The 21,576-nt window shown below is 54.4% G+C and overlaps 1 protein-coding gene across 1 annotated transcript in view; it reads right to left on the bottom strand.

Moving 5' to 3' along the window:
• Nucleotides 1-1,917: 1,917 nt before the first annotated feature.
• Nucleotides 1,918-21,576, bottom strand: part of IFT122 (intraflagellar transport 122) — a 72,189-nt gene continuing 52,530 nt past the window's right edge. Inside the window, exons 19-30 of the mRNA XM_004368350.2 lie at nt 21,001-21,167; nt 18,366-18,537; nt 16,808-16,910; nt 14,647-14,787; nt 13,398-13,492; nt 9,748-9,848; nt 7,149-7,314; nt 5,979-6,090; nt 5,292-5,420; nt 3,475-3,554; nt 2,912-3,076; nt 1,918-2,471 (exon numbers count right to left, since the gene is read on the bottom strand). Coding sequence (XP_004368407.1) covers nt 2,382-2,471; nt 2,912-3,076; nt 3,475-3,554; nt 5,292-5,420; nt 5,979-6,090; nt 7,149-7,314; nt 9,748-9,848; nt 13,398-13,492; nt 14,647-14,787; nt 16,808-16,910; nt 18,366-18,537; nt 21,001-21,167 — 1,521 coding nt within the window. The 3' untranslated portion in view covers nt 1,918-2,381. The remainder of the gene's footprint in view (nt 2,472-2,911; nt 3,077-3,474; nt 3,555-5,291; nt 5,421-5,978; nt 6,091-7,148; nt 7,315-9,747; nt 9,849-13,397; nt 13,493-14,646; nt 14,788-16,807; nt 16,911-18,365; nt 18,538-21,000; nt 21,168-21,576) is intronic.

Genomic DNA, 21,576 nt, shown 5'->3' with positions numbered 1-21,576 from the left:
CTGCTTGTACCTGCACCTTGTGCCTGAAGAAAGACGTAGCACCTTGGTGGACTGCTGGGCAGCAGTAGCCTTGCTGGGGATAGTTGGGGAAACTGAGCCCATGGACACCAGCTGAGGTCCACCTTGTGTCTGGCCTGTGCTCTTTCTGAGTCACCACATCTCACTCTTTCTTACTTCCTCCTTCAAGAACGAGCTAGGCACCCTCAGGCACAGCTCTCCTCTTGCTGCGCCTCCATTTCCTCCTTAGTTAAGTGGGTATCGTCACCCTGGCTGTGCCTTAATCGCGGGAAACACAGGAGGGGTGGTCAAGGCCAGCACCATCACATCTCTTCCACAGATGGGGAGACTGAGGCACAGAAAGGTCAGTGGCTGGGGCCTCAGCATCAGAGCTGACATAGGGACACCAAGCTTGGGATTGGACTGGGTCAGGCCCCATCCAGGTCAGGACACGGCAGGCAGTAGGACATGCAGCCCCGTGCAAGGCTGCAGCGGGGTTTGAATCCATCTTGGCTCAGTATTTGTTCAATGAAAGTGAAGTGATTGTTGCTGAGCCTCAGTCTCTGCATCTGCAAGATGGGGGTGGATGGCAAGCTGGCATTGGGGGGCTGTTGAGGATTAAGTAGGATGGCACATGGAGAGGGCTTGGTCCGGTGTCTGGCACTCAGGAGGAGTTGTGGTGGTGTTGTTGGGACGCAGGCCTCAGAGCCCAGCTCCCTGTGGCAGCGGGACATGGGGTTCCTCTCATCCCTGTGTCCTTCAGCTGAGATGCTGCCTGCCGAGTCTCAGGCTGGGCCCCTCCGCAGCCTCGACCATCTGATCTGTCACTGTGATTGACGCCTGTTGGCTGGCTGGGGCTGTTTTTTCCCCTCCCCTCTTTTTCCCAGCCATATGCAAATTATTTCAGTTCAAGCAACTCGCTAATGGAAACCCTAACACATTAATAAATGTTTAGCAAGATAGAGAGCATGCATGATCGTGATTAGACACTCACCGGAGGAGTTCTGTTGGCACGACTGTCTGGCTCCCTTTATTCTCCTCCTTCATCTCCAGAGAGATGCAGAGGGAGGCGGGGGAGAGGGGCTGGTCCAGCTGGGACAGGAGTCCTGGGTTTGGCTCCAGCTCTGGTACTTTCCACTGGAGGGGCCTCTGTAAGTCATTTCCCCTCTCCAGGCCTCAGTAGCTTCACCCCTACAACGGGGACCTTATCTTGCCTGCCCACTTCATACATGTAGGGTGTCAATGTTTAATCACAAAAGATCTTGTCAACACGGGCCCTTTCTCCTGCCTATGTTCATCTGCTCTCAGGACCCTGTGTGAAGCACAGTGTCGCTACCTGGGCAGGTGGGGTGGTGGCTGAAGAGAGCAGTGGCCTCAGGGATGGACACTCAGGGCCTGGCCACTCAGGGCTTCTGGAGCACCTGGGCCCAGCACTGTCCCTGCGCCCCTCCCCATTGGCTGTAAAATGGAAACAACACTCCTTCCTTCCCTGGGCTCATGTGGGAAGTCAGCATGTGAAACGAGGCTGGCACAGGAAAGGCCCCCAAGAAAGGTGACTTCTCCTCTCCCCCAGCTTCCGTCTGCCACCCACCCAGCCCTCAGGTTGCTGAGTTGGACACTGTTGAGCTCAAGGGAAGGGACGCTGGAGGTTTGGAATTTCAAACGGAATCCATCTGCTTAAGGAGCTGGAGGGAAAGCGAAAGCCTCAGGGTGGGATGTGACCCTCCATGGGCAGGGGGCCAGCCCTCCCTGCTGCCCATCTTCCCAGCACCTCCAGGAAGGGCCCTCTTTCAGATCACCATCTATGTGCTTTCATTTCAACTTCTGCCATCTTTGAAACCAGGTATCTTATTTTTTTGTCAAGATGGATCCCTGTTAAACCAAAATAAATATACAAACAAAATTAACTGCTCCCCTACCCCTTCTCATACCGTCATTTCGATTAGATTACATTTTAAGAGCACACAAATACAATGTTCCTTTTGGATCAAATTAGAAACAGGTGCACTTCTGCATAAGGAAATTAAGTTGCAGACAATATGAAGATTTGCTAAAATGCAGACACTGATGAAAATAAGTAGCCCTTTTATTTGTAATTATTGAGGCAATCTGTTCAAAAAGTGTACATGTTAATGGTCTGACAGATCTGTGGACTCCAGCAAGATGCCGCCAACAACTCGAGCCGCCATTTGGAAAAGTAACAGATTTTTTTCTTAGAAAATATATGTACATTCTCTCTCCATCTCCTGGTGCTATTTACAAGGCATGAAATGCCATAACTAGAAATTCCGTGGTTACACAGGCTCCTCCCTGAAGTGCAAACTTCATCTGGCCCAAGACACGTTCTGACAGTTAACCCTTCCTTCTAGTGAGGCCTTGGTGCGTCAGGGGCTGGGGTCGTCAATGCGCCGGCGGCAGTAGGGGCAGCAGGTGTGCTGCAGCACCAGCAGCTCGTAGTCCTCCGAGTGGAACATCTGAGGAGACAAGACCGTGGGCCTCAGCTCACTGGGCCCTGTGGGCCCTGCGGCCCGGGTGGGTGGGGCCGGCTTGGCAGTGAGTGCGTGACACCCATGTCTGAGGACTTGGGGGAGGGAGGAGAAGGACAGGGTCTGAGGCCCCTTTTCCTCTGACTGAAGCTCAAAGGCACAAGGCGCTCCCATCCATGCTCCCCTCGAGGATAGCATCTGGTGTGATTCTGCCCAGAAAACACTGAGAAGGCAGGTGAGTGTGGGGACGGGCTGAGGACACCTGGGCCTGTTCTTCCCAACTTGGGGCCGGGGCCTTCGCCCGGACACTAAGAGACATCACTGTGCTGCTTCTCTCAGGGCCTGATTTTCCCAGGGGACATTCGGGAAACAGAAGAGGAACAAAAGAAGGTGCTGGGGCTGGCCACGAGCCGCAGGTGTGCTCATACCTGGAAGCAGGAAGGGCACATGGTGATGGAGGCATCAGGCAGGAGGGAGCGGAAGTATTGCCACTGCAGGGGCGGCGGCCAGCGCTTGATGAGGACATCCCGGCGGCTCATGGAGCGCAGCACCGACCGATTCACCACCACTGGCACGAACTCCGAGCCACCTTGCTGCAGGGAGGGAGGAGCACCACCGCACTCAAGTCTCAGGTACACGTTTGTGGGGATCACCATCCTAGAAGCCTTGAGGATGGCCAGGGCAGAAGCCAGAGACCTCCCTGCTGGCACCTCTGTGAGGGGAGCCCACCACCACCTGTTCCCAGGCAGCTGTGACAGGGACAAGCCCTTCCTCATGCCAAGCTGCACGATGCCTCCTTGTGGTGCTCTCTGGGTGTCGGCTCAGCCTTTGGGGCCCACAGACACACCTCCTCCCTCAGCCTCCGGCTAGCCCCACAGAAAAGGGGCCTGCCCTTCTCAACCCCGTCCACTCCTTGAGGCCCCATGTAGACAAGAGCCTATGCCTGTCCGCCTCCCTCACAGACCCCATGGCCCCAGAGAGACATGCTCACCTCAAAGCTCAGCTTTGCTGTAAATGGGTCGTCGTCACCCATGGAGTCCACAGTCTCATCAAGCCTCAGAGTCTGAGAATCTGGAGGGTTTGGTCAAGGATGGAATCGGGAGCCCAGCTGGAAACAGGCACACCCTCCACCCAACATGTTAGTTAAGAGCTCCGTCTAGTCTCATGTGTCCCCCTGGCTCTGAGGGAGAAAGGGGGGGCAGCAAGGGCTGTGGAAAGGTTTCCAGGTGGAGGGACACAGGCCAGGGTGGATGCCCTGTCTCCCAACCCTGGTGCCCAAGGCTGAGACACAAGGGGGAAGGGGCACTGCTGGCCCACGGTCTGCCCCACACACCATGGCTCACGTGGGTCGCCCAGCCAGAGTGCTGTGAGAACGGGGCCTGCGGCTCGTCTGCTGGGAGAAGAGATGATGAGCCCAGCTGGAAACTGCGGCCGGCAAGGCCACAGATGCCTGCAGAAACACTGAGCCAGCACTGGGTGGTCTGAGGCATGGTGAGGACCTCAAGGTCATATTTCACGGAGTATTACTGGGTGAGTGTTCCTGCAGATCCCAAGGCTGAAAGTCCCCAGGGGCCACCCACTCTGCCAAGACTGCTGTGAGGAGCTGCTGGGAGGCGGGAAGCAGGTGGTACATGAGGCCGGAGGGGTACCACAAGGAAGGGACTGGGGATGGAGCCAACAGTGCCCGAGTCAGGGACAGGATGGGTGGGGGGGAGGCATGAGGAAAGGACTGGGGGCAGAGATGACGACGCCCGAGTCAGGGACAGGATGGGGGGGGGCATGAGAAAGGGAATGGGGGCAGAAATGATGATGCCCGAGTCAGGGACAGGATGGGGGGGCCACAAGGAAAGGACTGGGGATGGAGCCAAGGGTGCGGAGTCGGCAGCCCACAGTGGGAATCTGAGGAGGGCAGGTAGTGATTTGGGGCAGTGCACACGTCCTTGTCTCCCTTCTTCAGCAAACAGCTCTCTGGGTTTTCCTCTTTCCATCATTCCTCAAAATGTAGCCCAGGGAGCAGCAGCGTCAGTGGCCCCAGCCTGACCTTCTGAACCAGAGGCTGCTGCTAACAAGCCCCTGGCAATGTGTGTGCACTCAAGGTTGAGAAGTGCCAGCCTAGGAACCCTCGCCTAGGGCTGGACGATTCACTGTCTGCCCTCCATCAGGCCACTGGGCTAAGCTGAGGGTGGCCCTCGGCCCAAGCTGCCCCAAGGTGAGTGGGTCCTGGGCTCTTTGCTCCTACTGGGCTGCACAGGCCGGCACTGTGGTGGCCCTCTCTGTGGCTGTGTGAAAGGTAGGCGGGTGCTGCCTCACAGCAAGGCCACCCGAGGACAACAGCGCCAAGATAAGAGACAGCCTCCTGGTGCACTGAGGGAGCACCTGGGTCACCATCCTTCGCTGGGCTGTTGACTCCCTTTCACGTGTTAGGCACCTGCATGTAAATGTGGCCCATCTAGAAGCACTGGGGCCACCAATATAGACACCGTATACCATGAGGATCACTTATCTGCGCCTTTTAGAAGCCCTCATGAAACAAAGCACAGGGAAAAGGCAAAGGTGACATCTCCTGTTCCACCTGCCACTGTGGGCCTGTGGGCCTGCCATGTCCCCTCCCAGCACCTCTGGCCTGGCTAGCTCTCTGCCCATTTCCAGCCCCCATCCCTGCCACCATGGGGGCCCCTTCAATTCCTCTCAGGCCACAAGGCCGGGCCTCAGCAGCAGCCAGTCTTCCCCTGGGCATAGCCAGCCCCTCCACTGACCCCCTCCTGTCCTCCCACCTGGGCCCCTGCACACAGCCGATGCATAGGATACTGTTGCTCGTGATCTCTTGCCACTTGCTCTCCCGTTTGTTATGTCTTGGTGCCTCCAGGTCGATGAGGGCTACGGCTTCTTCGTCAGTGATCCCATCCTCCAGGTAGAACTCGACCAGGTGCAGAACCTCTGGAGGCACAGGGTCCCAGGGAGGATGTGAGGGGATGGCAGCCTCGCAGGCAGCTTGGGGCTGGGTGCTCTCACCAAGCAGCATGTGAGGCAGTGGGACAACCAGAGCCCCCTCCCCACTGGGCAGGCTTCTCCAAAAGCAGCACAGGCCTGTGGGCCTCCCCGTCTCCCACTGCGGCACCCCTCCCCCGCTGCAGGTCCCTTCGCCCACCATAGGTCTAGAGGAAGCCTGTGTGTATGGTGGGGGTTGGGGGGTAGGCCTTCAGGCCTTCCTTCTTGCCCCCATAGCTGGCTGGGCTCCTCCCTGAGAGAAGAGACCTCTGCCCAGCTACTGGAAGGTGCTTCTGACCCCCTGTTGGGTCACAGGCTGGTGCTCCTTCAAGCAGAGCCCTCACCAGTTCTGGGAAGTGCGTGTGCAGTTTCTGCTGCCTCTGGGGACCCTGACAGTGACATGCATCAGGCAGTGCGGGTGTCACACTGTCCCCAACTTACAAACGAGGACACTCAGAGGAGTGGCCAATAAGTGGAGAAGCACACCGGCCCGTCACCAGGACTCACCGTAGGAAGAGGCGGAGAAGACGAAGGGCTGGCGGCAGTTGATGCAGACGTTGCCCAGGTTGTTGAACAGTGGGTTGTTGGTGGAGCAGCGGTAGCACAAGGGCACCAGCTCCTGCAAAGACACGTGCCCGCCCACTGCCTAGAGAGACCAAGCCATCCTGTCTCCCTCCTCGCCCTGGACTCAGGCAGTGGCCCCTGGAGCCTAGCTGCCAATGGAAAGGCCCCCTGTGTGGGCAGGAGGGGGCACTGGGCCGAGGGTGCTGACTCCCCTCCTGCCTAAGCTCCGTGCTGGGGCGAAGCATCAGGAGGGGCTGCAGAGACATCAGAGGCCCTGTCACCTTGCCACTTGAGGATCTCCTGCCCCAGACACTTCCTTCGCAGGAACAGGCCCAGCAGGACTACTCTCCTGGCAGGAAGTGTCAAGAACCACAGCCACCATTTACCAACGACTGACCACGCGCCAGGTACTGTGCCAAGCACATTACCTGTGCTGGCTCGTTTATCCTCTCAGGTACCTGTGGGAAAGGTATTATGCATGTCCCCATTTGACAGAAGGGGAAACGGAGGCTCAGAAAGATTGAGACATAGCTAGGAAATGGCAGAGCTGGAGCTGGAACCCAGGTCTGTCTGACACCAAGTTCCTGCTCTGAGTTTGAAAGAGGGGGAGAGCAGAGACAGTCACTGGTTGGGCTGGAGGAAAGGGCTGGGCCTGGGCTGCAGACACTGTGGGGCAGATTTGCAGGAGAGCGATAACCTGGTCCCGGAGAGAGAGTGGGGCAGGGGAGGGGCTCCTAGGATCAGGGTCAGCCCTGGACCAGGCTAAGGTGAAGACAGATCCCTCTGGGCATAGGGGCACGGTGGGGGCTTGGCCACAGTGGTGCATGGGGCCTACCTAAGGGGAGGGCTAGGCAGCGAGGGTGGTCGGGGCCCAGGGTCTCGGTGTGGGGGAGCTGCGAGCCGGAGCACAGCAGTGAGTGGGGAACAGAGGCAGTGGCATGGGCAGAGCGTAGGCGTTGCAAGCCAGGGAGTAAACAGGTCAGGGTGGCACGCAGCTGAGAGCACAGCAACCCACCTTTCAGATGGAACCCGAGGCCAGGTGAGAAGTCATCAGAAGACCCCCCCGCCAAGAGGAGGTGGGGAAGGCTTCCCCCCACAGGGCTGTGTCCTCACCTCACTGTCATGGAAGGGCTTGGAGCGGATGGTCAGGCTTCCCAGCTCAATAGACTTCTGGAATCTGGCAGGGATCTGCAGACCCTGCAGCTTGTCATAGGCGTGTCGGGCCAGCTTGTAGGCGCCCAGGGCCTTGCTCTGTTTGGCCAGGGTGAAGAGCGTGTTCCTGCGTCCAAGGGTTAAGGATAGCAGAAGCTGAGCTGGCCAAGAGGGCATGGCAGTAGCCCTAGGAGAGCATCTGCACTTCTGTGAGATCTACGTGTATTTTTCAGATGTCAAGGCCCAGGAATTTTTCCAGGGATAAAGACAGTGAAGTTCCCATTAATATTTTAACCTTGCTTAGGTTCTCTGGTCCCCCTGACGGTATATCTTGTGCCCTGACCAGGCCAAAATGGTTCTCACGCCTCGGCCCAGCCTTCACTACAGCCCTGATGGGTGGGGTCTGGGGCAGATGCCTGGGGAGCCAGGCACTCAGGGTCAGCGCACAGAGGCCCCAGGCGCCCAGGCCCTTCTCTCCCTGCACCTGATCAAGGACTCACTTGGCGGTTTCAGAGGCGCTGTCTCACCTGTTCTCTGAGCTCCATGACCTGATGTTGACAAGCTCTATACTCTGATCTCAAGTCAACTCTGGTTCCCGCCTGCACTTCTGCCCTCCCCCAGCAGCTCCTCATCAGAGGCTCAGTCTCAGCCTCCTCCTCACGCTCATTCTCCCTGATGCTCCTGCTCCCCCTCCCCATGAGTGGCACCCCTGAGGCCTCAGCTTCAGCAGTTACATGGAGGTGAGGGTCCTCATCTGTCTCCACTGTGAGCTCCTCCAAGTCAGGCCCCAGGTCAGGAGCCATTCCCGGGTTCCCAGTGCAGCAGGTAAGCACAAGGCAGGGGTCCAGTCACACTTGGTTGAATTGAACACACTTGCTGAAAGGGTTAGGTACAGGCCCAGGCCAGGTCGGCTTGGCAGTGACCACTCCCCTGGGGTGAGACTGACCAGCCCAGCAGTAGGGGTCTCCTCGTGAGGTACATCTTGATTTGCAGGAGTTTCCCCTGAAATGTAAATGATGTGCCGAACTCTTCAGAGAAGCACATTTTCACCAGTGACCACCTTTGGGACCTCTCCTGGGTGGGGGAGCAGGAATGTGAGGGGCTTTCCTTAGAGAAAGAGACACAGACACACACAGACACACACAGACACACACACAGACACACACAGACACAGACACACAGACACAGACACACACACAGACACACACACAGACACACACACACACACACAAAACCAGGCTTGCTGGTCTGACAGAGACTGGAGAAACCTGAGAGTATGGCCCCTGGACACCCTTTTAACTCAGTACTGAAGTTGCTCCTGAAGTGAACCTTCCACCAAAGATTAGACAGGTCTATAAGGGCCAACAATAACACACACGAGAGACGTGCTTCAGAGTTCAATCATGTATACGAGACTAATGGATACACCAGCCCAAAGCAAAGACGAGAAGGCAGGAAGGGACAGGAAAACTGGACAAATGGAAACAGGGAACCTCAGGTGGAGAACGGGAGAGTGCTGATACATTGCAGGGTTAGCAACCAATGTCACAAAACAATTTCTATATTAACTGTTTAATAAGAAACTAATTTGCTCTGTAAACTTTCACCTAAACACACACATACACAAAATCTAGAAAAAAAAAAAAAGAAAAACAAACGTGAAAAAAGAAAGAAAGGAGGAGGGGTTGGGCTGGGAAGGGGCTGAAGACAACACTGGTATTTAGAAGGGGACTGGAGTGTAATTATGACTTTTATGACACTCAAGACCTTTAAAGATATTGGTTACTTCCTGGTACTTTCTGGCAGCACAGACCCTTCAGGGCCCTTCTTACCTAAAGCCCTTCAGTGGGTCTCACTGGCCACAGGAGGAAAGGCAGACTCGTGGGGGTCTCCCAGCCGTGTCCTGCGGCCTGCTCCAGCCTGCTCCCACCCAGGCTTGGCTTCAGCTCTCCCCACATATCGCGTTCCCCCAACACCCCCTACTGTCTGCCCCTGGCTGCCTCGGCCTTCAGGATAGACATCCCCTTCTGCAGGCAGCCTTCCTTAGCCAGGGCCCCAGCCTCAGCCTCGTTTCGCCCTGGGCCACAGTACACAGCCTACTGGACTGACTGTCACCAGACTCCACGAGACAGCAGCCTTGTCCCTTAGTGCCTGGCCTGGTGCCTGGGGCCCAGCAGGTGTTCCATACATCTGGGCTGAACAAGCATCCCCTACTCTGGGGAAATGCCCAAGATTCTGGCCTAAAGGCCTGGAGCTTCCAACTTTTCGGTTACACCCTCATTTGTGGGTTCTGGGAGGGCCTGGGAGAGTGCGTTGGCCAGAGACTCACTGCTGAGCCCAGCCCAGAGAGCCCTGAAAGCTAATCTTCTCCTGGCACTGGCCCCTCAGCCTCCCGGGCTGCTTCTTGTCTACAAGAACACAGCAGCAGATGGGCAAGCTCTCTCTCCTTTGAGAGCTGCTGGAGAGAAAGAAGGTTCTGCCGGTAAAGTGCTCTGGAAGGAACTTCTGGGGCCATTAAACAAGAGAGGTGGGACAGGGGTGGTTGGGAGAGAAAGGATACACTTTAGAGATGCCCAAGGGGGTGTTCTTGGTCATGCTGTGTAGCAGGAACCTGGAGATGTTGAAAAGGGTTTCGGGAAGATGGAAACTGAACGGCTCCTCCTGCAGCCAGGAAAAAGCAAATAGGAGCGAATTGCTCAGTTAAACCACTGTTGAGCCAGGCCAAAACGCAGACACTGAGCATCCCTTCACAGTTCCTACAATCATTCCACAGTAACAGAGAAGCTCCATTTGTGCACCAGTGCTTCACACCCACCGTCTCGCCTCATCTCTAACACAATCCTGTGAGGTGTGTGATTTATCCTCACTGTACTAACAAGGAAACTGACGCTCAGAGACAGGATCCACCCTAGCCACCCAGCTAGATTGGAACAGGGCTGAGATTCAAACCCATGTCTGATTCCAAAGCCCAAGAACGTCTTTCTCCCAAGCTGCACTGCCTCTCGGGTTGGTAATCATTCCATTTCCTTAAGTTGGAGTTGTCTCCAATTAGCTCTACAAAGCAAAGGCCTTTTCTGCAGCTTAGGAGCATGCAGACCTAGTGTGCTTTCAGCAGAGCATCTACCCCTTCAGAGCATGTAGCTGCATCCTCCTCCTTGCTCTCCAATGGCTGCCTCTCAGATGCACCACCAAGCATGGAAATGCAGAGCTCCTCAGCTGCTAATCCCCGCGCCCCTGGCCCGGGCACAGGCCCTGCCCAGAGCAGCACTCAGTACACATTAGCTAAATGAATTTTCTGTACCTAGAGGCTGCCAGTGTCTCGGCACAGCAGGCCAGGGGGAGTTTCCCATCAGGAGGCGGTCCATAAAAGGTTAAGAATACCCGGTTTAAAGGAATCTGGCACACTGTGCGCAAATTGAGACCACTGATTTCCAATAACGCTTCAGCTGACAATGATGACAGCGGGCTAGCCACCCCTTCCCTTTGCAAGCACTTAAATGGTAATAAATGGGCATTTCTTGAAGGCTCTTGCTGGGCCAGACTCATCACTGAGCCGCCAGGACTGAGCTGCTCTAAATTCCTGAGGATGGACTCTATGCGTCCCAGCTTCAGCTCAGAGCCCCAGCACTTTCTTTCTAGTTCCCACCTACACTTCTATCGCCTCTGTTAGCTCCAGAAGCCCAAGAAGCCCTGAGCTCACCTCCTTCACTGGGTGAGCACCAGGACAAAGCCTGCCTCCAGTTACTGTGCTAGGTGTGGAAGCTAAGCAATGTCCCGGAGACCAGGAGAGATCCAGGATTAGCACCTCCAGTCTGGGAAGGATGCCCTGTGTCTCAAGAAGGCTCTGACACGTCCCCCTCCAGCCTTATCTGAGTCAGAGCTGCTCTGCTGGGCCCCGATGGCAAACCCTTAGACCCCACGCACTGCCAGGCCTCAAACACAGCGACCTCTGCCGGGAGGCCCCTCTTCCTCTTCACCTGCCCCACTCTTACTTCTTTCTCTCCCTCTCTTGGCTTAGAGGTCACCGCCTACAGGAAGGCTTCTCACAGTGCTCTAGGCTTTTTACTGTGGCTGCTTGTTTACTGGTCTCTGCCACACACAGATGAGGCACTCTTTGGGACAGGGATGATATCTTGTCCACCAGTGTGTCCAGAGGCCTCAGCCCAGGGCCTGTCACATAGCAGGCATTTGTTGAATGACTCAACAAAGAGCCTCAGCTGGACAGAAGTGTCAGCCCTGCTGTATGAGAGTGCCACACACTCACAGCACCTTGTGCAGACTGGAGCAACATCCAGTGGATGCCAGAGGAGACGCCCAGGTGTGGAGGATGACAGAGAGCCAGGAGAGAAAGCTGGGCCCCTAATTGGCTCAAGCAAACCAAAGCTGAGTTGGGGCCCTGCCTTCTCTCCAGGTGAGTACCTGGTACAGATGAGGGGTCTCGTCTCGGGACAGAGAAGGCTATAAGCTGAAGATGAGGCCCCTGTGCCCAGCAACCCTGGTGCGAGCAGAGACTGACAAGAGGCAGGCTGATGGCTGACCAGGCAGAGCCTGTCAGAGGAGCTTCCAGACTTTCCCAGGAGGCAAAGAATGTGCAGAGAGCTCAGTACAGATTCGGGAAAAAGAACGGCCCTGGGTGGAAGGCAGGACCTTTGAGAAGGTCAAAGAACTGGAGGAGCTTGCTCAGCCTAGAAGGGCAGTGAGAATAACAGTGAGACTTTATTCTCCAAGTATTAGCTTACTTCATCCTCACAACCACCCCATCAAGCAGGTACTATCACTATTCCCATTTCATAGAGAAGGAAAATGAAGCACAGAGAAGGTCTGTGACTCACCCCAGGTCACACAGTGGAGCTGGGGTGGGAGCCAGTGTCTGCCTCCAGGGCTCACGTTCTAAGGCAGCACACTGGTCTGACGTCTCTAGGTTGGTGGGGCTGGGGGCAGGAGGAGAAGAGGCTAAAAGCACAGGCTCCAGAGCCAGACTGTCTGTGGGATCTCACTGTCTAGTGCCTCAGTTTCCTCATCCATAAAATAACCAAAAAAGCTCCGAAACTGTTGCCATCAAGTCGATTCTGACTCATAGCGACCCTACAGGACAGAGTAGAACTGCTCTACAGGGTTTCCAAGGAGTGGCTGGTGGAGTTGAACTGCAAACCTTTTGGTTAACAGCCATGCTCTTCACCACCTCGCCACCAGGGCTCCCGTCTATAAAGTAGCAGTGTTAAAAGGATTAAATGATTGATACAATAAAGCCTATAGCACATTGTCTGGTATGTAATAAGTGCTCCATAAAGGTTGGCTATCGTTAATATTAGAAGTCCCTGAGCGGCACAAATGGTTACGCACTCTACTACTAACCGAAAGGTTGACAGTTTGAACCTGTACAAAGGTACCTTGCAAGAAAGGCCTGGCAATCTGCTTCTGAAAGGTCACAGCCGTGAAAACCCTATGGAGCACAGTTCTACTCTGCACACACTGGGTCGCCATGAGTCGGAATTGACTCATGGCAACTAGTAACTGGTACTGTTGATATTATCCTTCCAGCTTATCAGCACAGGGCCTTGCACAGAGTAGAGCTTAATCAACATGTGCTCAGTGATTAAAATGCACAGGATGAGGAGGCTGTTGACAACTTGTCACCTGTTCCTCATTGCCACTGGACAGATTTAAAGTGGCTTCGTCTAAAGAACCAGACAGTGACTAGAAAGAACTATTGTTTATAGTTGCAGCCCTTGGTTTATACAGAAGGAAACTGAGGGCAGAGAGGGGCAGTGAACTGCTCAAGGACACACGAGTCAGTGGAAGGACCAGAAGGGAGCCCGGGCCTTTGGTAAGACCCAGGCCTTCACTCTAGAGGAGAGGGTTCCCACGGAACTTCCACCCCTGATCAGTTTTAGAAAGAGAGACAGCCCTTTGTCTGGCTAATCCAGAGTCTGCCTGAGTCATGAGAGCCTGAACCAAGCAACCAGAAACACCCCTTTCACTTCTGGATTGCCCACAGCTTGCCACATATCAAACAAGTAGCCACTCAAGTAAAAACAAAGCTTCTAACATTTTCTCCCCAGAGGAGACCAGGATTCCCCAGCAGTCCATCAGGACCCAGGGGGTCTGTGTTCTGCTTAGGGGCCTGCTGCTGTGTAAAACATGCTCAGTGCCCCAGCTCGGCAGGTGCCGTCCCCGCAGATGCCGGTCTCCCAGCCACAGCCACCTTACCGTGTACCGCTGGATGGCATGGTAGCCGTGGTACAGCTCGGCCAAGTGCTGGAAGTGGTGGAATTTGTCAAGCATCACGTCCTTCTGGGCAGGATCTGCTGTGTGCAATGGGCAGGCAGTGAGGGTGGGAGGTGAGAAGAGGTGTCAAACCAAGTCTGTGGCTGCCAACTAGCCACGGAAAGAGGGCACTGTTGCCGGTGTTAGTCCTTCCGAAACCCTGAGCCTACACCAGGGGACGGTGTGAAGAGGGGCAGTGGTGGGAAAGGTGCTGTTAGGAGCTGGCCACTCAAGACTGGAGATTATCAGGCAGGCAGGGCACATGGCCAGGGAAGAGTTTGAGGACATTTCTCTCACACTCTCCAGATCCCGCACTGTGCCCTACTAGGGCATCTGCTGGAGAGTACGAACCATGGCTATAAGAGGGTGGCCACCAGCATCCAGAGCTACCAGGGGAACTGGGTGGGGACTAGGGTAGGCAGAGTCAACCTGATTCATGCTCACCTCTGGCCTTTTCCCTCTGTGCCACTCTTTATTAAAAGCAAAAGCCTCCAGCCAGAATAGCACAACTGCCAGCTTACCCTTGGGCTTGTCAGTTTCCAAACTATTGCCATGGCTTCTGTGATGCCCACAGCAACCTTACGAAGGAGGTGGGGCAGATTAGCCCCCAGTACAAACAGGGACATAAAGGCTTAGGAAGCAACTGAGACTTGTGGGAAGTCACCTAGCTACCTCCAATTCTGATGTTTTTCCCACTCGTGCCTGCTGGCCCTGGTCCAGTGCAGAACAGCTCCCCATCCCCTCTGCTTCCAGACTCCCTCAGTGTATCATGGGAAGTCTTATGAAAAAAAGCAGCCATGAAACAATTTTCCTGCCCAGGATGAGTGAAAATCTGGAGTGTTATTGTAAAGTGATCTCTTTTTCATCTTCTCATTTATTTTTTTAACCAGTGCTTACCCAGGTCCAGCTATGGGTTCCCAGGTAACAGGGGAGAGGTACGTTCTGAATGAGCAATGCAGGGCAGGACCTCCCAAATGTAACCTCAGGACGGCCCTGGGACCGTCCTCAGTGCTTATGGGAAAACTGGGGAAAGATGACACATCAGACTGTGCCGCTGCAAGACAGGGTTATGGACAATGCACTCAATAAACAAGCCCAAGGCTTTAATTAAAACGTCCCAGTTCTTCCGATGTTTATCTTGGTGCCAGAGCGGGGCCGGGGAAAACGAGCGGCCTGGTGGCTGTTTACTTACCTTGAGCTATATCGAGGCACTGCATGGACAGCATCCAGTAATAATAGGCCGCGTCATTAAATCTGCTCTCCACCACGGCATTGTGTGTGAGCTGCTCCAGCACCCTGACCGCCTCCCCCTGCCGCCCGGCCTTGTGGAACGCTACAGGGGCACAAGAGCACACATGTCTGGGGGGTCAGTGAGGAGGCAGGACGGAGCTCTGTGGGGCCTGCAGGGGCTGCTTTGGAAGCAGGATGCTTAGCAGAGCATCTGTGGTATTTTGTTGCTGGGGGCTATAAATAACCAAGGCTACATCCTGGTAAAGTACAGTGAGTTAGGCTCTTTTTCTGCTGGGAAAAGGCGACTGACTTTGGAAAGGCAAAAACAGAAATCTGAGAGACCATTCTTGACTGGCCAGCACTTCTAGACCTTGAGGCCCGATGGCAGGGCAAAGCATGAGGATGTGTCCTGCTCATCTTCAGCTAAGTTCTGCCCCTGCCCCACCCCAGGGCAAAGATCTGTGACTCCCATGGCCCCACTAACGAGACCTGACACTCGTATCAGGCTGGGCAGCTTACAAAGCACTTTCATTAGTGATGACCTCACTGGATCGCCACAGCAGGCTTATGAAGAATTATGAACAGACTTATGGATATCATCCCCCCACCACCACCTTTTTTATGGCAATGAAATGGGCTTCGGCAGGTAAAGGGAAAGGGGCAGACCCAGCTCAAGTACTCGGGCTGAGTGCTTTTTGAGTACTTCAACTGAGTGCTTTTTGATGAAAACCTCTCAAGACCTGGCTCTGTTCTCACAACCAAACATTTGTGAAAACAAGAAAAAAAAAAAATCTCTCCATCACTCATACATCCATTTAACAGAAATTTCCTGAGTGCCTGGTACGCAGCCAGACCCTGGGACATCGGGGGCTGCCAGGCAGCACTTCCAGCTGTGACAGGTGCCCACATGTGGCACTTGCATGATCCAAATCTGCTTTTAGAGATGGAAGAGGTCTTGCCTTTGTTCCACTCTCATCTCCAATCTCCTGTCTGAGTACCAAGTTACTATGGCGATGGATTCTTGGAAGGGCAGACACAGACAGATGGATAGGTTGATGTGTTTTGCCCAAACATGCAGATACTTCAGCAACTGGGTGCTCTGGAAATGCTGAAGCCGAGAGAACACGCTGTCCTTCAAAGGGGGCTTTTACAGAGGAGCTCCGAACGGGAGACATTTGTTCTGCAATGTGTCCGGAGGTGGCAACTGTTATCATATAGAAGTGTAAATGAGATGCTATGGAATATGACACCCCCAGCTTCAATGAGAAGACTTCCTAAACAGGCAGCAAAGCAGAGTCAGAAGAGCTGGATTTCCCAGGCAGACAGACCCTGGTCCAGTTGGGGCTCTGCCGCTCGGTGACTCTGCACCGCACATTTAGCCTCTGCGGCTCTGCAGGGCTGCTGCGAAGATTCAAGGTTATGTAGGTTAAGTGCCCAGTCAGGGCCTGACACGGAGAAGGCAGTCAATTTTTAAAATTATCATCAGTTGACACTCTATACTTCTTCTCACTCCTGTTTCAGATATTGCCACACCTCGCCTACATCCCATTTTACCAGTGGAAATAACTAGGAGCAGAGGCCACCCAGCGTCTCTGAGCCAACAAGACCCGGGCTTCTACTGACAGCAGAGAAAATGGCAGGCAAGCTCTATGCCAGACACCTGGTGGGAGTCCTCTCACTTGTCCTCACAACACGCTGGCTCAAATCCCCACACTGCCACTTCCCAGCTCTGTGACTTTAGGCAAATCCCTTTACCTATTTAAACCCTAGTTTTCTTACCTTTGAAATGGGAATAATACTAATAGTGCCTACACCACAAGGCTGTTGTGAGGACTCAGTGAGAGAGTAATTCCAGTGCACAGTGCTTTGCTCAGTAAACGCCGTGGCTCAGACAGGAAATGGGCCTGCCCAAGTTGTACAGCCAGTGATGGGGGGACCCACGTCTGTTTGATCCAGAGCCTGTGTTCTTGCCATGGCTCCACAGTCTCTCATCACCAAGCATCATATCCAGAGGATGAAGTCTCTAGGTGGGGACCTACACGGGGGAGGGCTGGGCAGCCTCCTGAAACGTGTGCCTCGGCAGCACCCCTTCTGCAAGAAGCCGCTCTTTCTGCGTGGCCTACCTTTCTGAGCTTCCTCAAAACGATCGTTCTCTGCCAGCCACTGTGCATAGGGCACGTAGATGTCGTCCTTAAACTCAGGATGCTTCTCGCCCAAAGCAAAGGCCTGGAGGAAGGAGCAAGCGCATTCTTAATACAGCAGCCCCCGTAGCCCCCATGACAGCCCCACACTTGGCGGAATCCATTAAGGATGTCATATTTTGCCAGCCTGACAACTCAGAGGGGGAGTGTGCTCCCCCCCACCACCACCCTCAGAAATGCAAAAACAAATCAGCTCTTTGAAAACAAAAGGCAATTAACAGCAATATGCAAGTGACTGGATTCAATAACAACACAGTCTGTTTCTGGACCACAGAAGCGGCACAGAATCGGAAACATTTTATTTTGAGGGTTTGCGTGGGCTCCTGTAGCGCTGCAAACAGATTTCTTTTAATTGCAGGCGACACCTAAGGAAACAGAAGTGACATTATCATCACTGCTTATTAGCTGTCAAAGATGACGGTGGACTTGGTGCAGTGCGGGCAGAACACAGTCACTGCTTTACCCCAGCCTAAGAAACACCTGTCAGGCCTCTCCTCAGTTTAAAGAAACAGGGCCAGGAGAACCAGAAAATGAGTCGAGGGGGAAACTGTACGTGGCAACTGGGAAAAAGTTTTCCTGATGTACAGCAAGGACCGAGCAGTTCCAAGATGCTTTAATTTATGCTGCTTGAAAAATCCCCTTCTGATAAATTTATCTTGAGAAGCCATTATTTCCTGTCACTGGCCCCATGTTTTCTCACCAGTGCCCTTGTCACCTCACCAAATGGAGCCACTCAGAGGGCAGACGAGTCAGACAGCTCTCACCCAGAAAAGGTCCCGCTCGTCTCTCAGTAAAATTGAGCGGAGGGTGGGGGTGGGGGTGGTGCTGCGACACAGCCTCTAATCCTAAGATGGACTGCCCTCCAGGCAACAGGTAGCCAATGAGCCTGAGGATGGAAGTCAGGCCAGAGGTGGTGGCACACTTGCTGCCTCTGCCAGCACCACCCGCCATCTTTCCAGCTGGCATGGCTGATCTTCCTCACACCAAAGGAGTCAAGGAGAGTGGTGGGAGAGAACTGAGGAGCTGGCCCTTGCAATGGTTCTGGCAGCCCCATACCTGGTAAGTCTAGGTGGCATTTTCTGCCAAAATGCCACCTGGCGGGTTTTAAATGTCACACAGGTGCATCTCCATGTCAGAGACGCATGCGAGCCTGTAGCGCTGGTCAGAGGCAGCTCAGACTCACTGCCATGTTAACTCTCCCATGCCCGGGGCCTGGCATGGGGCCTGGCACAGAGCGGGCAGTCAATCAAGACTTCCTGGATGAACAAATAAACGAACAAATGGATGCAGGGACTGGAAAGACCCTCCAAGATACTCTGGCTCAGAGAATTCAAGGTACGTCTCCTCACTGCCAGACCAATGCTAATTCCCACCATGAGGGCAGCTGCTCTCCATCCAAACCCAAAGGTACCTTGCACCCACCTGCCTGTGTCCCAGGCTCAGGCAGACCCCTAATCTATGAGAAGTGCTCTCCCCTCACCTCATCCCAGCGCTGCGTCTCCACATGCAGCTGAATCAAGGACTTCAGGTCGCCAATCTTCAGGTAGGTCTCAGCAGCATAGCCAGGGTTATCGAGCTTCTTGAAGTAGTGCGCACACATCAGCAGGGGCTCCCGCTCAGCCTTGTCCAGCTTGCGGGCAATGTCGATCAACCTGGAGAGGCAGAAGGGAGCCTGATGGAAGGAAGGAAGGAAGTGGTGTGGACTTTGGGGTCTCCTGGAGGGCAGGCTCTGTGTCTGATTCACTTTGCTGTCCCCAGTGCTCAGCTGAGTGCATGGCCCCTGGGGGGTGCTAGATGGGTGGCTATTAAACAAGTGAATACACACTCTAGAAACCTGCCCCACGTCACATGCCCTTCCCAGGGGCTCGTCTACCCAGCAGGACCTCGGGAGAGACACCAGTCTACTGATCACCTGCCAGGTACCAAGCATGGCACCACTAGCTGTCACGGGTGTGATCTCAATTCATCTTCACAACCGTAAGAGGTGGCTCTATTATTCCCATTTTGGGGTATCAGGTGAAGCCAGGAAGCAGCAGAGTGCTCTTCCCGCCCCCATTTCAGGAACCCTCACAGAAAAGTGGAGGCGAGGGTGGCGCGTTCTCCAGGGACAGGACCTCCACAGGATAGGCAGGAAAGGACGTCTGGGGCCTGTGCTGAACTCTGAAGACGGACCTGTGGGGACGGCCAGGTGCTGACCGCCAGCAAGGGGCTGCAGTGGCCACTGCATGCTACTTTTTCCCCTGGGGTGGAATGTGCATATCCCTTATGGTCGGGCTGGGTCTGGGGTAAACCAGTGTTCCCAGGGAAAGGGGCTCTCCCCAGCCTGCTCTTTGAGAGGAGGGAGTGGGAAGCAGCTATAACAGATCCTCTGTTTCAGAGACAGGCAAGCTCAGGGAGGCCTGTCAATCTGTACTTAGATTAATAATAGCATCTAAAAATAACACTCCCAGCACGGAAAGGACACATTTTTAGGGAGAGGTGGCACAGGCAGCCCCTTAACCCCCACCCCCAAATCAAACCGAATGTCCCTGTAGAGGCACCGCTGACAATCAGACTTGGAAGGGGACAGAAAATGCTCCATGTCTCCTCTTTCCTGCACTGGTCACACACCTCCAGGGTAAGCCGACAAGGATCACTCGCAAATGGAAGTGACAGGAAAAACCCGAGAGGAGAGACGGGCCCTAAATCTGCCTGGCTCCCTCCCATACCACCTCTTTTACAAAAAGCCTACTTTGGGGGGCAAATCTGTATCTGTATCTTCCAGAAACTTTACTCTTGGACAAGAGGATAGATAGGTCACCCACCAAGGCCCCTTCGTAATGAGTCCAGGGGGCGACTATCATTATGAATCATTTCCTCTCTGCCCTCCCCAAGTCCCGCCTGTGCCACTGCCACCTTGTAGACCTTGATGTTGCTTCCAGAACAACTGGCAGTCTTTGGGGCTCAGACTGGGCCAGCTTCAGGAGTCCCCTTGGCCTCTCTCCTTCACCAGCTGCAGCTGCTTACACGTGTACACGCACTTATAGCCACTTTCTTTGACTGTCAGAGGAGAAAACCTTCACCCTGGAGGTCCGATCCGAAGCTCTCAGAGTCCCTCCGCGCAGCCCACCCCCAGCCAGCTCCTCTCCCTCTCTTGGTCTGGATGAGCAGCATATCCGACCCCTCAGGCTCAGTGCACACTCAGCCTTCAACTCACCACCCAACCAAACGTAGCCTCCTCTCAGGCCCCTTGGGCTCCAGCTCCACCAGGTCTCTCTCACCCCCTCAGCAATGACATTTCCCCTGGTCTACTGAACTGGCCAGGTATCTGGTCTCTCGTTCCCTACTTTTTCTTCTCCTGCCCATGTGGTCTTCTGACAGCACAGCCCTGACCATGGCCTCCCTTGGGTCCTCACTACCTACTGACGGATCTGAAATCTTCAGTTTGGCACTCAGGGCCCTCCCGGATCTGGCCAGCCTTCACCCGCATGCCCCTTTCATTTCAGCGACCAGAGATTCTCTCCCTCCGACTGCTCTTCCTGCCTGTACCTCCTTCCCCTCCTACCATGTCTACGTCTTGAAATTCTTCAAGGCTGTCATGTAAAGACTACCTCCTGTGAGGAGACATCCATAGTCCCTCCCTTGAGAATTCATGTTTCCTTCCCTTATGTGCTTAGAACTTTTTGTTTTCAGTTCCTACCATGAACACAGGTTATGGGCATTGAAACTAGCCATATTTGAGTTTGAAGCTCAGCTCCACTACTTCCCAGATGTCTGGCCCTTTGCAGATCGCTTGCTGTTTGAGCCTTAGTTTCCTCACATGGACCCTCAGGATGGGGGAAGACTGAAAGCCTGCCAGTCGGCCATGCCATGCTCACAGCGGGGGCTCAGTGATGGCAGCTCTGATGTCATGTCCCCCGCCCCACTCCCTGCCGCCCTTTCCCCAGGGGCTTGATAAGCTTCTCACAGGCAGTGAATGCATTATTCAGTCTCTGTGTCTCCCAAAGAACCTAGTCTTAGCACATTTGGTTTAGATATTCAGCGAAACACTATTTCTTCTCTTGTCAGTCAAAGCTGAGAGCTAACATGGCACAACATGCTGCCAAGTGCTTCTTGGGGCAGGACTGAAGACCTACGTGTCCACCCAGCCGTGGTCGCCGCTGATCTCAATAGCCTTGGCATGCTCCCCCGCCGAGACATACATCTCCACGGCAGCTTTGGGCTCGTTGATATTTCTGGCCCAGTCAGCCTGTTTGGTGATTAGCATCTTTGTTTCTTTGGGGTCTTCAGATCCAAGGAAATCCTGAGGAAGCACAACAAACAAAAACACTCCGGATTAGGACTTCCTGCTGCCAGCATTACGTCAGGCTGCCGAAAGCTGGAGCAAGGAAGGGCTGCATTTGGCTAAAGCAGCGATCTGGATGCAGGCGGAAGCCCATCCCTGCTCAGGGGCTGGGAGGCAGTCCCAGGTGTCAGGGAGGAGGCTCAGGGGCTTCCCCACAGGTGTCCCTGAGGGTACAAAGACACTGGACGGTGTCAAGGACTAAGGCTCTCAACGTTTCCTTCCCTTTCCACTAATGGTCATTTTTCTGCAGCTAAACAACACTTTCCGGAGTCTCTGGAGCACTGCACGCAAATTCTGTGACATGGATAGTGTATGTTCAGGTTATTTTGTCTCTCTCATACACAGCTTGAGATACATGTGACCATCC

This window comes from Trichechus manatus, unplaced genomic scaffold (genome assembly GCF_000243295.1).
Source record: "Trichechus manatus latirostris isolate Lorelei unplaced genomic scaffold, TriManLat1.0 scaffold00001, whole genome shotgun sequence".
NCBI lineage: Eukaryota > Metazoa > Chordata > Mammalia > Sirenia > Trichechidae > Trichechus > Trichechus manatus.
Note: the sequence above shows the minus strand (reverse complement) of the source record. Positions and strands in the feature narration are given on the sequence as shown.